Source organism: Ovis aries, chromosome 14 (genome assembly GCF_016772045.2).
Source record: "Ovis aries strain OAR_USU_Benz2616 breed Rambouillet chromosome 14, ARS-UI_Ramb_v3.0, whole genome shotgun sequence".
In the NCBI taxonomy this organism is placed as follows: domain Eukaryota; kingdom Metazoa; phylum Chordata; class Mammalia; order Artiodactyla; family Bovidae; genus Ovis; species Ovis aries.
The window spans coordinates 44,848,009-44,863,372 of record NC_056067.1 but is presented as its reverse complement, the minus strand read 5'-3'; the positions used below and the strand labels follow the sequence as shown (position 1 = coordinate 44,863,372).

Sequence of the window (15,364 nt, the reverse complement as noted above, 5' to 3'; positions counted from 1 at the left end):
ATCTTGGATGGGGTTCTAGAACAGAAAAATGACATTAGATAAATACTAAGATAGAATGAACTATGGACTTTAGTTAATAATAATATATCAACATTGGTTCATTAATTGTAAAAAATATTCCAACTAATGTAACATGTTAATAATAGGGAAAACTGGGGAGGGAGGTGGTAAATATGGGAATTTTCTATTATCTGCTGACTTTTTCTGTAAGTCTGATATGGTTCTAAGAAATATAATTATTACTAATTCCAAAAAAAAAAAAAAGAAGAAAGAAACTTCCGTACTCTTCAACACACACACAGACATACATATTGAGTCCTTACATAAGCCATTCACTCCAGTGTTTACATTTACAATATTTTTTCTTTAATTCTCACAACAGCCTTGTGAAGTGGGAACTATTACTATATTTATGGGTAAGTTGAGGCTCAGAGAAATGAAGTGCTTTCCCCAAGATCATGTATCTGGCAAACTTTTGTTTCTAGAGGCTGGACTGAAAACCTAGGAACCTGGGTCCAGACCTGGGACTTGAGGTACTTTAACAGAGCACGTGAAGCCGTCAGCATGGTGCTGACACACAGTGAGGACCAGTGAGGCTCAGCTGCTGCCACGATTATTGCTGGAATTTTTATCCTATTTTCCCAGGCTCTGACATGCCAGAGCATTTGCTGTCTGCCCCTTATAGTCCTATGGACTTGCCTGAAACTTGTGTTGTTCTCCAACATCTTCCCCCGATGAACGGCTTTTCTCTCTGGCACATCTGCATTATGTCCAAAGGCAGCTTCTGCCTCCACGTTGAACACAGTGCAGAGCTTGGCTCACTAGTGTGCTTGGTGTTTAAGGCCTTGAGTCTCTCTGCAACTTTAGCGGTGACTAAGAAATAGGTTCTAATTTCATCCCAATGTTTCAAAGTCAATGTGTCTGTCTCTGTTTGACTTTCCAGATATTGATGATCTTCAAGTATTTGGCCATGACCTTCACTTGGGAGGAGTGGGGGCAGTTGGATCTGGCACAGAGGACTCTGTATTGGGAGGTAATGCTAGAGACTTGCGGACTCCTGGTTTCACTGGGTAAGGCTCACCTCCCTCCTGTGTTTGGAATCCACAGCCTCTTTCTTCATTTTACCCTCTCACTTCAGTCCTGACTGGTAGACAAGGCCTCTGAAGTCCACCCTCCCTCCTTCCCACCCATAACTCCTGCTGCATTCCTGTTCCACTTCCTCTTTCCTTGTCTCCTTGTGTCTAGCCAGACACCACAAAGGGCCAAAAATCAGGAAGCAAAATCAAGAACTAAACCAAGCCCATCCTCACTCCAATACCTAGCCCAGGCTGGCCCCACTCTGAGGCCCTTATTCCAGATTCTCACTAGAACAAAACTGAATGGTCAAGCTTTGTTGGGTTAGGTGTCCCCATAACCCAGTAAGCAGGGGCTGGAGATGAGGGGCTGTTCCCAAAGAGTCCACAAGTCAGGCAAGCCATGCCTGCACATAACATTGAGTAGAGTTCCATATGCTATACAATAGGTCCTTGTTGGTTATCCATTTTGAATATAGCAGAAGGTACATGACTTTCTCAAACTCCTTAACTGTCCCTTCCCCATGGCAACCATAAGTTCATTTTCTAAGACTGTGAGTCTCTTTCTGTTTTGTAAGTAAGTTCATTTGTATCATTTCTTTTTAGATTCCACATATAAGAGGTGTTATACAATATCTCTGAGTGAGAAGTCTTTGATGCCTCCTCTAACTTTGGCTAATTTTCTTTTTAATGCAAGGAGCAACCCCTGACTCAAAATGCCTGGCAGGACACAAAAGTTATGGAACTCATAACATTTTCTGTTTTCATTGTTATATTTTGATGCTACCTATTCATGAAAAGTGAAACTAGTTTTGCCATTTACACATGATACAAGATTCCCCTTCTGAAGAAGTCAATTGAAATAAACAAAATATAGGTCAACTTAACAAAAGCAGTTGTTAATAGTGGATACAACTAATGCTCCCTGAGCACTCACAACCCTTGTCAGGCCTTGTCTCTGATAAGATGCTCTCTACCCCACTAACTTAATTCTCACAGTACCTTTTGCTCACTCTGAACCCAATTCCCTCCCCTCCAGGAAGCTGCTGCCAAAGACAACTGTAACAGTTTTTAGCATGAATTATTACTTGAATATATTTATTTATTTGAGGTATAATTATATTCAAGAAAATGTACTGTCTCCAGTGTCTAACTCAATTGTATTAACATATTTTTCTGTATACCCACTCATATGACTTCCACCTAGATCAAGTTGTGGAGTATTTTTCACCCCAAAGCGAGTTTTCCCCACTGTATCTCAGTTGGTTCCCCACCAAAGACACTACTCTTTAGGGTCAGACTTGGCATTGCTGACCTCCACACCAAGAGGTTGGATTGACCTGTTCTGGATCATTACATAAATGGAATCACACAGTGTGCATTGCTTTGTGTCCAGGGTCTTTCACTCAACATGCTTTTTGTGAGATTCATAGTATAAGGATTAATTTCTGCCCTGAGACTGTTGATGCAAATGTCTTCTGGTTATATGGAGTCCCTTTGCCTCACTTTACACCATCACAAATCATAACTTCCGAATAGCAAAACTTTCAACATTTTCCAAATAAAACTGAAAGTGGTCAGACAGTCAGGCATCAGTTGACTTATACAGTACTTTACAGTTCTCCCTGGGTACCTGAATCACTTGGAGAGCTTTTAAACATTCACATCCAGGCTTCTTCCCCAGAGATTTGGTTCCATTTGGTTAATGATCAAAACCAGGCATCCCCAACTGGTTCTGATACCCAGGGAGGTAGGAACACTGACTTAGGTTAATGAGAAAATAACCCCCCAGAAAAAGGTGTCACCTTCCTGGGGTCCCAAGGCTGTGTGTAAAGGGAAGGGGCCCCTTGAATTGGCTCCTGTGGGATGGAGATCAAGGGGAATGGGTGTTAGGTGGATAGCTATCACTACCTTCTGCAGCACTTTGGTCCAAGGATGGTGTTTGTACTCTTGGTTTCCAGGTCAGCAGTTTCTTTACATATGTGGCAACAAGCTCATTCCAAGCTCTCATCCTTGAAAATCATACTGAATAGGGAGGACCACTTGTACCTTTCTCCTGGAGAAGGGAATGGCAACCTATTCTAGTATTCTGGCCTGGAGAATTCCACGGACAGAGGAACCTGGCAGGCTACAGTCCATGGGCTCACAAAGAGTTGCACACAACTGAGCAACTAACAGTTTTATACATTTACTCAAACACTGCTGTCCTGTTTTTCCATGATCAGGGTATCCTGTTCCCAAACCAGAACTGACCCATTTGCTGGAGAATGAGCAAAGTCTATACGTGGTGAAGAGAGGCTTCTCCTAAAGTTCCTGTCCAGGTGAGTGACCAATGGTCAGTAGGTAGGGGGTCAATAGAAGGTCACTGGGAAGCCTCTTATTGTGACCTGCCTGGGGGCCTGTCTTCACCCAGTTACACTCTTATTACTTGAGGAGGACTAGGTTGTATTTTCATTCCAATCCCAAAGAAAGGCAATGCCAAAGAATGCTTAAACTACTGCACAATTGCACTCATCTCACACACTAGTAAAGTAATGCTCGAAATTCTCCAAGCCAGGCTTCAACAGTACATGAACCATAAACTTCCAGATGTTCAAGCTGGATTTAGAAAAGGCAGAGGAACTATAGATCAAATTGCCAACATCCGTTGGATTATCGAAAAAGCAAGACAGTTCCAGAAAAACATCTATTTCTGCTTTATTGACTATACCAAAGCCTTTGACTGTGTTCAGTTCAGTTCAGTTGCAAAGTCATATCGGACTCTTTGTGACCCCATGAATCACAGCATGCCAGGCCTCCCTGTCCATCATCAAATCCTGGAGTTCACTTAAATTCATGTCCATCAAGTCGGTGATGCCATCCAGCCATCTCATCCTCTGTCATCCCCTTCTCCTCCTGCCCCCAATCCCTCCCAGCATCAGAGTCTTTTCCAATGAGTCAACTCTTCGCATGAGGTGGTCAAAGTACTGGAATTTCAGCTTTAGCATCAGTCCTTCCAATGAACATCTGGGACTGATTTCCTGTAGAATGGACTGGTTGGATCTCCTTGCAGTCCAAGGGACTCTCAAGAGTTCTTCTCCAACACCACAGTTCAAAAGCATCAATTCTTCAGCGCTCAGCCTTCTTCACAGTCCAACTCTCACATCCATACATGACCACAGGAAAAACCACAGCCTTGACTAGACAGACCTTTGTTGGCAAAGTAATGTCTCTGCTTTTGAATATGCTATCTAGGTTGGTCTTAACTTTCCTTCCAAGGAGTAAGCGTCTTTTAATTTCATGGCTGCAATCACCATCTGCAGTGATTTTGGAGCCCAAAACAATAAAGTCTGACACTGTTTCCACTGTTTCCCCATCTATTTCCCATGAAGTGATGGGACCGGATGCCATGATCTTCATTTTCTGAATGTTGAGCTTTAAGCCAACTTTTTCACTCTCCTCTTTCACTTTCATCAAGAGGCTTTTTAGTTCCTCTTCACTTTCTGCCATAAGGATGGTGTCATCTGCATATCTGAGGTTATTGATATTTCTCCTGACAATCTTGATTCCAGCTTGTGCTTCCAGCCCAGAATTTCTCATGATGTACTCTGCATAGAAGTTAAATAAGCAGGGTGACAGTATACAGCCTTGACATACTCCTTTCCCGATTTCGAACAGTCTGTTGTTCCACGTCCAGTTTTACCTATTGCTTCTTGACCTGCATACAGATTTCTCAAGAGGCAAGTCAGGTGGTCTGGTATTCACATCTCTTTCAGAATTTTCCACAGTTTATTGTGATCCACACAGTCAAAGGCTTTGGCATAGTCAATAAAGCAGAAATAGATATTTTTCTGAAACTCTCTTGCTTTTGTGATGATCCAACAGATGCTGGCAATTTGATCTCAGGTTCATCTGTCTTTTCTAAATCCAGCTTGAACATCTGGAATTTCACAGTTCACTTACTATTGAAGCCTCACTTAGAGAATTTTAAGCATTACTTTACTAGCATGTGAGATGAGTGCAATTGTGCAGTAGTTTAAGCATTCTTTGGCATTGCCTTTCTTTGGGATTGGAATGAAAACTGACCTTTTCCAGTCCTATGGCCACTGCTGAGTTTTCCAAATTTCCTGGCATATTGAGTGCTGTACTTTCACAGCATCATCTTTTAGAATTTGAAATAGCTCAACTGGAATTCCATCACCTCCACTAGCTTTGTTATTAGGGATGCTTCCTAAGGCCCACTTGACTTCACATTCCAGGATGTCTGGCTCTAGGTGTGTGATCACACCATCTGGGTCATGAAGATCTTTTTTGTATAGTTCTTCTCTATATTCTTGCCACCTCTTCTTAATGTCTTCTGCTTCTGTTAGGTCCATACCATTTCTGTCCTTTATTTTGCCCATCTTTACATGAAAAGTTCCCTTGGTATCTCTAATTTTCTTGAAGAGATCTCTAGTCTTTCCCATTCTATTGTTTTCCTCTATTTCTGTGCACTGATCCCTGAGGAAGGCTTTCTTATCTCTCCTTGCTATTCTTTGGAACTCTGCATTCAAATGGGTTTATCTTTCCTTTTCTCCTTTGCCTTTAACTTCTCTTCTTTTCATAGCTATTTGTAAGGCCTCCTCAGACAACCATTTTGCCTTTTTGCATTTCTTTTTCTTGGGGATGGTCTTGATCCCTGCCTCCTGTACAATGTCATGAGCTTCTGTCCATAGTTCTTCAGGTACTCTATCAGATCTTGAATCTATTTGTCGCTTCCACTGTATAATCATAAGGGATTTGATTTAGGTCATACCTGAATGGTCTAGTGGTTTTCCTTACTTTCTTTAATTTAAGTCTGAATTTGGCAATAAGGAATTCATGATCTGAGCCACAGTCAGCTCCTGGTCTTGTTTTTGCTGACTGTATAGAGCTTCTGTATCTTTGGCTGCAAAGAATATAAACAATCTGATTTCAGTGTTGACCATCTGGTGATGTCCATGTGTAGTCTTCTCTTGTGTTGTTGGGAGAGGGTGTTTGCTATGACCAGTGCATTCTCTTGGCAAAATTCTGTTAGGCTTTGCCCTGCTTCATTCTGTACTCCAAGGACAAATTTGCCTGTTACTCCAGGTACTTCTTGACTTCCTACTTTTGCACTCCAGTCCCCTATAATGAAAAGGACATATTTTGGGGGTGTTAGTTCTAGAAGCTCTTTTAGGTCTTCATAGAACCTTTCAACTTCAGCTTCTTCAGCATTACTGGTGATATTGAATCGTTTGCCTTGTAAACAGAGATTGCATCCGAGTGCTACATTTTGGATTCTTTTGTTGACTGTGATGGCTACTCCATATCTTGTAAGGGACTCCTGCCCACAGTAGTAGATATAATGGTCATCTGAGTTAAATTCATCCATTCCAGTCCATCTTAGTTCGCTGACTCCTAAAATGCTGATGTTCACTCTTGCCATCTCCTGTTTGACCACTTCCAGTTTGCCTTGATTCATGGATGTTACATTCCAGGTTCCTATGCAATATTGCTCTTTACAGTGTTGGACTTTATGTCCATCATCAGTCACATCCACAACTGGGTGTTGTTTTTGCTTTGGCTCCATCTCTTCATTCTTTCTGGAGTTACTTCTCCACTGATCTCCTGTAGCATATTGGGCATCTACCAACCTGGGGAGATCATCTCTCAGTGTCCTATCTTTTTGCCTTTTCATACTGTTCATGGGGTTCTCAAGGCAAGAATGCTGTAACAGGGCCCCCACAAAAGCACAAGACTCCATTTTCCTCAGCAGGAGTGATGTACAGCCCAGCAGAGGAAGGATATCCTGGAGTTGGTTCCTCCGTTATTCAGTTCTCTCATTCAGTCTTCACATCTGTCTTCGAAGGACTCTGGTGTGTTCTTGCTGGTATGATGAGCAAGAGTCATGAGTCATCCTTCATCCACATTACCACACACTGTGTCCTTGACACATCACATGGGAGTAAATACACATGGGTAACTAAGACTTGGCTCTTAAGCAAGAGGAAAACTCACCATATAGCGTTGGAAACACGCATGAAAACAGATACTGTATAACTACTCTGCTGCTACAGTAGAAACCTGCCCAGGGCCTCCAAGGGCATAAAGAAGAGTAGGTTCAAAACTGGGGTCTTGGAGGAAAGATGTACAGAGGAAAGAGCAGTCTAGTTGCTGGTGGCTAAGAGCCTGGATACTGTGTATAGATTGCTCTGCTAGCACTTCCAAGTTATTCCCATTGCCAGACTTGGACAAGTCTCTTCTCCCCAGGCCTTAGCATCCTTGTCTGTAAACACAGGTCAGTAAATTGTAAAGCGCAATAAGGAGAGCAGACACTAAAGAATGGGTTTCATGCAGACTTCTTAGTAGGCACTGAAGCCAGGTCCAGAAGATAGGGAATAGTATTCCCGCGAAAGAAAATAGCATGGGCTAAGATCTTGAGGCCACAAGGGCTGGGCCAATGAGGCTAGAGTAGGAGGCAGAGATTGATGCACAGAGTTTTGAAGGCAAAGTGAAAAGTGTAGATTTTGTCTTAATTGTTTACGGAGGTTGTGGGAAGGTTTCACTAGGACAAAGACACAATCTGATTTGTCTTTAAATCCCCCTCTAACTAGTGTGAGGGGCTTCCCTGGTGGCTCAGCAGTAAAGAATCCGCCTGCCAATGCAGGAGACACAGGTTCCATCCCTGGGTTGGAAATATCCCCTGGAGAAGGAAATGGCAACCAACTCAAGTATTCTTGACGTGGAAGTCTCATGGATAGAAAGCCTGACAGGCTACAGTCCATGGGTTCATGAAAGAGTCAGACATGACTAAGTGACTAAACACCAACAATTACTAATGTGTGAGGAATATACTCGGTAGAGTCAAGAACTGAGACGGCATGTGGCAAAGTTGCCATGTGATCCAGGAGTGTGTTGACAGTGGACTGATCCAGGACTCTAGTGTTAAGCTGGAGGGTAGAGTATGACCGGGGTCATGTTAGGAAGCAGAGCTAACAGGATGTATGGATGGTTGGGATAAAGGGGTTATGCCCCAGGGGATGACTTTTCTCATCTCTGAAAAACCCACTGCATACATGGGATTGCAAGGCATGTCCTGTTCTTGTGTTTATATTTCTTGGTCAGTACACAGTAATCTACTGGAGCCAAAGGCTGCCGTTTCTGGGGCTTGGAAAAGGCTAGATTCTTCCCTGTCCCCATGAGGGTTACTCAGGCAGTTCATTTTTCTATGGGCTCATTTCTCTGACCCAGAGGGACCCTGGCTCAGCCCAGATTGGATGATACTGGGAAGGAGATCGTGTGGGTGTTGGGCAGAACTGTAGCTCTATGAGGCACATTCCCAGCCACTTACCAAATATTACCAAATGCAACACAGGGATCTCTGGGCCTTGATCTCCTTCTCTGTAAACTGGGCAGATTCACTTCTCCAGACTGCTTTGTAGGTTAAAGGGCACAGCATCTGTACATGTATGTATGCTTGATATATGAACATGTTTTTAAAAGGGCAGATATTTTTGTAATTATGATCATACACCTTTCCCAACCCCCATCTCCCCCATCAGAGAATGCTGCTGACCTAATGATTTTCTGAATAAAAGCGCATGTACTACAGTTTCCCATAGACATCTCAGCTGGCTTTAGGCCTTGGTTGTGACCCTCATGACCTTCAATATAAGATCTTGGCACCCCACCAGCCAAACCTAGGACATCCCTGCTCAACGTCTGGCTCCTTTCCACTGGTGGTGACTGAGGATACCATGGAATTAGTTGGGCTTTGAATAAAAATTTAAATTCACTAATGAAAATTAAATTCCTCATAAAAGGTATTTTGGTCTCAATAAAGATCACTGACGGCTAATTTGTAAAGCCCAGATGAGTGAGTGAGATTCACTCAGTTATGTTTGACTCTTTGCAATCCCATGGACTATAGCCCAACAGGCTCCTTTGTCTATGGAATTCTCCAGGCAAGATTACTGGAGTGGATAGCCATTCTCTTCTCCAAGGGGACTTCCCAACCCAGGGATTGAACCTGGTTCTCCTGCATTGCAGGCAGATTCTTTACCATCCAAGCCACCCGGGAAGCATGCTGTTGCTGCTAAGTCACTTCAGTTGTGTCCGACTCTGTGCGACCGCATAGAGGGCAGCCCACCAGGCTCCCCCGTCCCTGGGATTCTCCAGGCAAGGACACTGCAGAGTGACAGCTAATTTGAACATCACTCATATATTCACTTAATGTAATAGTTAATGTATTTTACTTTAACTATATTCTTTTATTATGTAAATTTCTTTGCCTCACTGTTCTTTAGGTGGTCATTTTAAAAATTTTGACTGATTACTTATTTATAGTCCAAATTTTCTTTCTTCTAGTTTGGAATTGTATATTCTGATTCCTAGTATTAAGCTAACAATTACAAAAACTTATTTAACAAAACAGAACAAAGAGTTTCAAATACCTTACCTCCCTCCTCCACAATATTGAGAGACTTAGAACATTAACCAGTTTGTCCCATCTCAGTATGAACATGTTATTAAAAATAAAATATTAATATTAGTTTTTAGTTGAGTATATATTTATGTTATTGAGGCTGCACATGGTAATGCTGTCATTCTGACTTCATAATGGAATATTATTCATGTTTTACAGAGATAATGAATGTTTTTTTTAAATCCACAGATGCATCTCTCTCTTGAAGCCTCATTTCTTCTATCATCACAGATCTTTCACCTGGGATCACTTTTCATCATCATTAAATAGAGGATACTTAAAAAAGAATTTTGTTTTATGCAGGTTAATCCTACATTAAATTTCTCATTTGTGATGTGAAGTAGTTTATTGTATACTCTTACTCCAAAGACACTATCAATGTGTTTAGAAAGTTAGATGAACAGTTATTTCTTCAGCAATTTGAATAGGTCCCTTTCACTGTCTGAGGTTGGGTTGGGAACAGAAATTCTATCATTGATGGAGGCAGTGATTGAATAAGCTTTGGGATTGTCACATGAAAAGGCTGAGAATGTTGAGCATGTGGGAGAAATAATATAACAGATAATCTGGTGGCTAAACTGATTGATCATGCTAGAAACTGACTAGCACGATGCTCAGCAACCCCTTTTCCTCTCCCCGGACATACACTTAATTGGTGCTCACCTGTGGATGGCAGGTGCAGGTGATGAAGTGGTTAAGTCTTGATGAGAGCAGTCCCTCACCAGTCTGAGTCACCAGTCTGTGCCATCTCAATTTGGACCTGGGTGTGGCTGCTCTGAGATCCAGAGGGGAGGCAGAAGCAGGGTGAAATTCCTGAGAATTAGAGGTGAACAATGTCTTGTCAACTGCCATCACCTTCTTGAAATCATGTCAGTTCCGCTTCAGCTTTGGCCTAAGGGCAGTTTGACGTGATGTTCTCAAGTGTTGAATCATTTGGCTTGTCAGAATCGTCTGTTAGGCAGTAGGCCTGCCTATAGTTATGAAACCCTTCTTCATGATCTATTTTCAAGAATAGAAAGTTTTAGAGGGGTTGAGAGGAAGACTCAAGAGAGAGGAAGTATATGTAAACATATGACTGATTCACGTTGTTGTACAGCAGAAACTAACATAACATTGTAAAGTAATTATACTCCAATTAAAAAAAAAAAGAATAATTTTTTAAAGGAGCCAAATGGTGCAATGTTGAGTCTGATGTTTCAGAGACCCCTTGAGTGGAGGTTATGAATAGGCAGAACTAGACACACAATTAGGGTGTGCTGGGGAGGCTTGCAGGTTCAGTTCAGTTCAGTCGCTCAGTTGTGTCTGACTCTTTGCGACCCCATGAATTGCAGCACACCAGGCCTCCCTGTCCATCACCAACTCCCAGAGTTCACTCAGACTCACGTCCATCGAGTCAGTGATGCCATCCAGCCATCTCATCCTCTGTCATCCCCTTCTCCTCCTGCCCCCAATCCCTCCCAGTATCAGAGTCTTTTCCAATGAGTCAACTCTTTGCATGAGGTGGCCAAAGTACTGGAGTTTCAGCTTTAGCATCATTCCTTCCAAAGAAATCCCAGGGTTGATCTCCTTCAGAATGGACTGGTTGGATCTCCTTGCAGTCCAAGGGACTCTCAAGAATCTTCTCCAACACCACAGTTCAAAAGCATCAATTCTTCGGCACTCTGCCTTCTTCACAGTCCAACTCTCACATCCATACATGACCACAGGAAAAACCACAGCCTTGACTAGACGGACCTTAGTTGGCAAAGTAATGTCTCTGCTTTTGAATATGCTATCTAGGTTGGTCATAACTTTCCTTCCAAGGAGTAAGCGTCTTTTAATTTCATGGCTGCAGTCACCATCTGCAGTGATTTTGGAGCCCCCCAAAATAAAGTCTGACACTGTTTCCACTGTTTCCCCATCTATTTCCCATGGAGTGATGGGACCGGATGCCATGATCTTCATTTTCTGAATGTTGAGCTTTAAGCCAACTTTTTCACTCTCCACTTTCACTTCAGGTTATAAGCATCCAAAATGTATCATCTGGTGTATGGATGAGTGTGGAACTGTGGGTTAGATTTAGGAGGTGAAATCTTCTGGTCATGGTGGCAACAAAAGTGTAAGGAAAGAAAGGAGAGGGTGGGACCCCAGGTCTGTTTTTTCTTGCCAGGCCAATGGGTGAGGATGGTGGGCATCACAAGGACAGTAGAGGAAATATAGTAGCCTTGAGGCATGTTTGTAGGAAGATCAGGGTCTGGCAGGTGGCCAAATATTCCAGGGGGAAGTAGATTTTTTTTCACTTTTTTAACTTTTTATTTTATATTGGAGTATATCCCATTAACAATGTTGTGATAGTTTCAGGCAGAAAACAAAGGGACTCAGCCATACCTATACATGTATCTATTCTCTGCCAAACTCCCCTCCCATCCAGGCTGCCACATAACATAGAGCAGAATTTCCTGTGCTATTATACAGTCAATCCCTGCTGATCATCCATTTTAAATATAGCAGTGTGTACATGTCCATCCCAAACTCACTAACTATCCCTTCCTACCATCCTTCCCCCAAGGGAGAGTGGATTTTTGGATGCTGGGGTTTAGCAGGAGTGGAAATAAGACTACAATAAGGCCTGGCCTGATGCTTATTCACCCCTCTGTGGACATACTGGGCTTTTAACCTGGTGACCATCAGTGATGAAGGGACAGATTGTGCAACTCAGATGAGAAAAGTATCGAGGACATCAGACATCTGTGTGTAGTTATGACTGAAGTTGCAGTTATGAAATCAGGAACAGAGCCTGGAGGGAAGCCAACAGAGCAGGACTGAATGCTGCCCTTGCCAGGAGGTTTAATCATGTCTCCTCTAAAAGATATGCTGAAGTGCTAACATACAGCACCTCAGGATGTGATCTTACTTGTTTTTATAGAGGTAATTAAGCTAAAATGAGGTCATCAGAATGGATCTTAATCCAATATGACTGGTGTCCTCAGAAAAGGGGGGAAATGGACACAGAGACATACACTCACAAAGAGAAAATGATGTGAAGACACACAGAAGATGGCCAGGTGACTGGAGCAGTCAATACATCTACAAGCCAAGGAATAGCAGGGACAGCCAGAAGCCAGACAAGGAAGGAAGGATTCTCCCTGAGAGCCGTCAGAGGGCATGGTACTGCCGATTCTGTGATTTCAGACTTCTCACCTCCAGACCTGGGAGATAATACATTTCTTTTTTTTTTTTTTTTTTTTTTAATTTTTTTAGTTTTTTATTTTTTAAATTTTAAAATCTTTAATTCTTACATGCGTTCCCAAACATGAACCCCCCTCCCACCTCCCTCCCCATAACATCTCTCTGGGTCATCCCCATGCACCAGCCCCAAGCATGCTGTATCCTGCATCAGACATAGACTGGCGATTCGATTCTTACATGATAGTATACATGTTAGAATGCCATTCTCCCAAATCATCCCACCCTCTCCCTCTCCCTCTGAGTCCAAAAGTCCGTTATACACATCTGTGTCTTTTTTCCTGTCTTGCATACAGGGTCGTCATTGCCATCTTCCTAAATTCCATATATATGTGTTAGTATACTGTATTGGTGTTTTTCTTTCTGGCTTAGAGATAATACATTTCTATTGTTCAGTGTCTGGTACTCTGTTACGGCAGCACTAGGAAGCTAATATGGAAGGTCTGGGCCAGATGAGATCCTGGTTACATTTGCCAAGTGCTCTCTGAATGCCATGTGCAGAGTGACTTGTGGAGAGTCTATGGAGAAGGCTAGGGTGTGGGCCAGGAGTTGGGTGGCAGTGGTGCTGGGGGTTCATGGGGGGTCTAGAGTTGTGAGAGAAGTGTAGCCTTAAGAGTGATATCCATGTGGGGAGGAAGTGTTAACTGGTGACTCCAGGGCCCTAGTGTTGGGGATCAAGGAAGAAGATTGAGTTATGTTCTCAGTGACACCAGGAGATGGGGTTGTACTCATGTTTTTTAGTTTTCTGTATTCATGAGGCTTTGATGTCTTAGAGGCCTTGCTGATTCTGGTGAGACTACCCCTTCTAGAGCTAGCTAGTTCCTAGAGGCAGTAAACAAGTCACCTGTGAGCAACTCTTTGATACGCAAACCAACAATCTAAGTCCGTACCCCCACATTTGTTTATCAGGCTCCTGCAGCCTGAGACACTATCCCCCTGTCCTCAGTTGCCCCATAGGGCTTCCCTGGTGGCTCAGAGGTTAAAGTGCCTGCCTCCAATGCAGGAGACCCAGGTTCGATCCCTGGGTCGGGAAGATCCCCTGGAGAAGGAAATGGCAACCCACTCCAGTATTCTTGCCTGGAGAATCCCATGGACTGAGGAGCCTGGTGGGCTGCAGTCCACGGGGTCACAAAGAGTCGGACACAACAGTGACTTTACTTACTTTACTACTTCAGTTGCCCCAGGGCCAAGTACTGGACAACTAGATGCCACTTAGCCCACTCCCTCCTGCAAAAACCACAATGGTCTCTGGTCCGTTTTCTCCTCACTCTTTCTGCCTCCTGACCAACCCTGGCGCCTCCTCATGTGGCCCTGCATGGCTTGCCATGCTCCTTCCTCTTGGGAACTGTTAAGTCATAAACTCCTCTTTCAAAGAAAGTTTTCTCCATGTCTGTCATTTTACCATACCTGATTAAACAAACCCCAGGTAACATCTTAAAATACCCTGCCTATCAGGCCCAGAGCTTTGTTGCTATCTGTCTACCTGCCTGTCTGTCTCTACTGTGGGTTAACAGTCACTGGAATATGAGTTGAGAGTGAGCACGAGTGTCTGGTAGCTCCTCTGAATTGGGAAGTTGGGAAAGAGGTTGAGCATGGGATGGATGTGTGGGAGGATGGACTGTGACCTGCTGCTCATGGAATCAACTGCCCCCACACAAAGGGCTGTGTGACCTTTGAGGATAGTGCCATTTCATTTTCCCTGGGGGCAGTGGGGATAGCTTGATAAGGCTGAGAATCCTGTACTGTGAAGTGGTGCTGGACAACTCTGCACTTAGCTTCACTGTGTGAAACCTTCACATCCACCCTGGTGACCTGAGCTGGTTTCTGCCTGTCCCCTTCTCCCACAGCTGGAGCATGGGCACCTCCTCCTTCCCCACTTTTCTGGCATAGTGCCAGTATTTCAGGGGCAAGCCTATGTACTCCTTTAAGTAGTCCAGTCCTCTGTCAGTCCCAAAACTGCCATCCTGAAGTCCTGCAGATAAGGGGCCGAGAGTCATTAGTCTTGAGATCAACCCAGGGGATCCCATTCCCTCCTCAGATGGTTGTCCAGTTCTGGAACAGTTACGTAATTTGGGTTCTGCCCCCCTTTTCAGTGGATATTTCCTGGGTTCTGACTGTGCCAGTAATTATAGGCATTGACATAGATACTGCTTGGCTGGGACCACTAGATTGTTCCCACAAGACATTCCTCATAGGGATTTGTTTGTTTTGTTTTGTTTCATTTAGATTTTCTTTCTTATAGTCTGTGGTAGAGTAGTTCACAGGGGCAACTTCACCTGCCATCTCTTTCCCTTAGAACTCGCCACATCTTCTAGGTCCCCAACTGCAGTCAAGGGAAGAGCTCTGTGTGCCTGAGCAGAGCAGACATTACTGCAACTGTGAGAAGAGGTGCTCAGAGGGGGTTTAGCCTTGCTAAGTGGGACCTGGGGGACAGCATAACATCAGGACTAGGTTCAAATCACACCAGCACTCTGTCCCCTGTTCACCATGTTTGTGTTCTAACACTGATGGCTATACCTCTTCTATATCATTCCTTCCCCATTCTTGAAACTTGGCCACTTGTTACTTCTATGCTGGGCTGTGGATCCTTGGTTGCAGTCTC

The 15,364-nt window shown here is 43.5% G+C and overlaps 1 protein-coding gene and 1 non-coding gene across 2 annotated transcripts in view; both read left to right on the top strand.

The window, feature by feature from the left end:
• LOC121816506 (zinc finger protein 549-like) overlaps window positions 1–9,827 on the top strand; it is a 32,020-nt gene extending 22,193 nt beyond the window's left edge. Inside the window, exons 5-7 of the mRNA XM_042231968.1 lie at window positions 944–1,070; window positions 3,299–3,394; window positions 9,727–9,827. Of these exons, the coding sequence (XP_042087902.1) occupies window positions 944–1,070; window positions 3,299–3,381 (210 nt within the window). The 3' untranslated portion in view covers window positions 3,382–3,394; window positions 9,727–9,827. The remainder of the gene's footprint in view (window positions 1–943; window positions 1,071–3,298; window positions 3,395–9,726) is intronic.
• A 3,896-nt stretch (window positions 9,828–13,723) lies between these two features.
• Window positions 13,724–13,795, top strand: TRNAW-CCA (transfer RNA tryptophan (anticodon CCA)). Its single transcript has one exon. It is a non-coding gene; the product is annotated as a tRNA-Trp (tRNA).
• The last annotated feature ends 1,569 nt before the right edge of the window (window positions 13,796–15,364 follow it).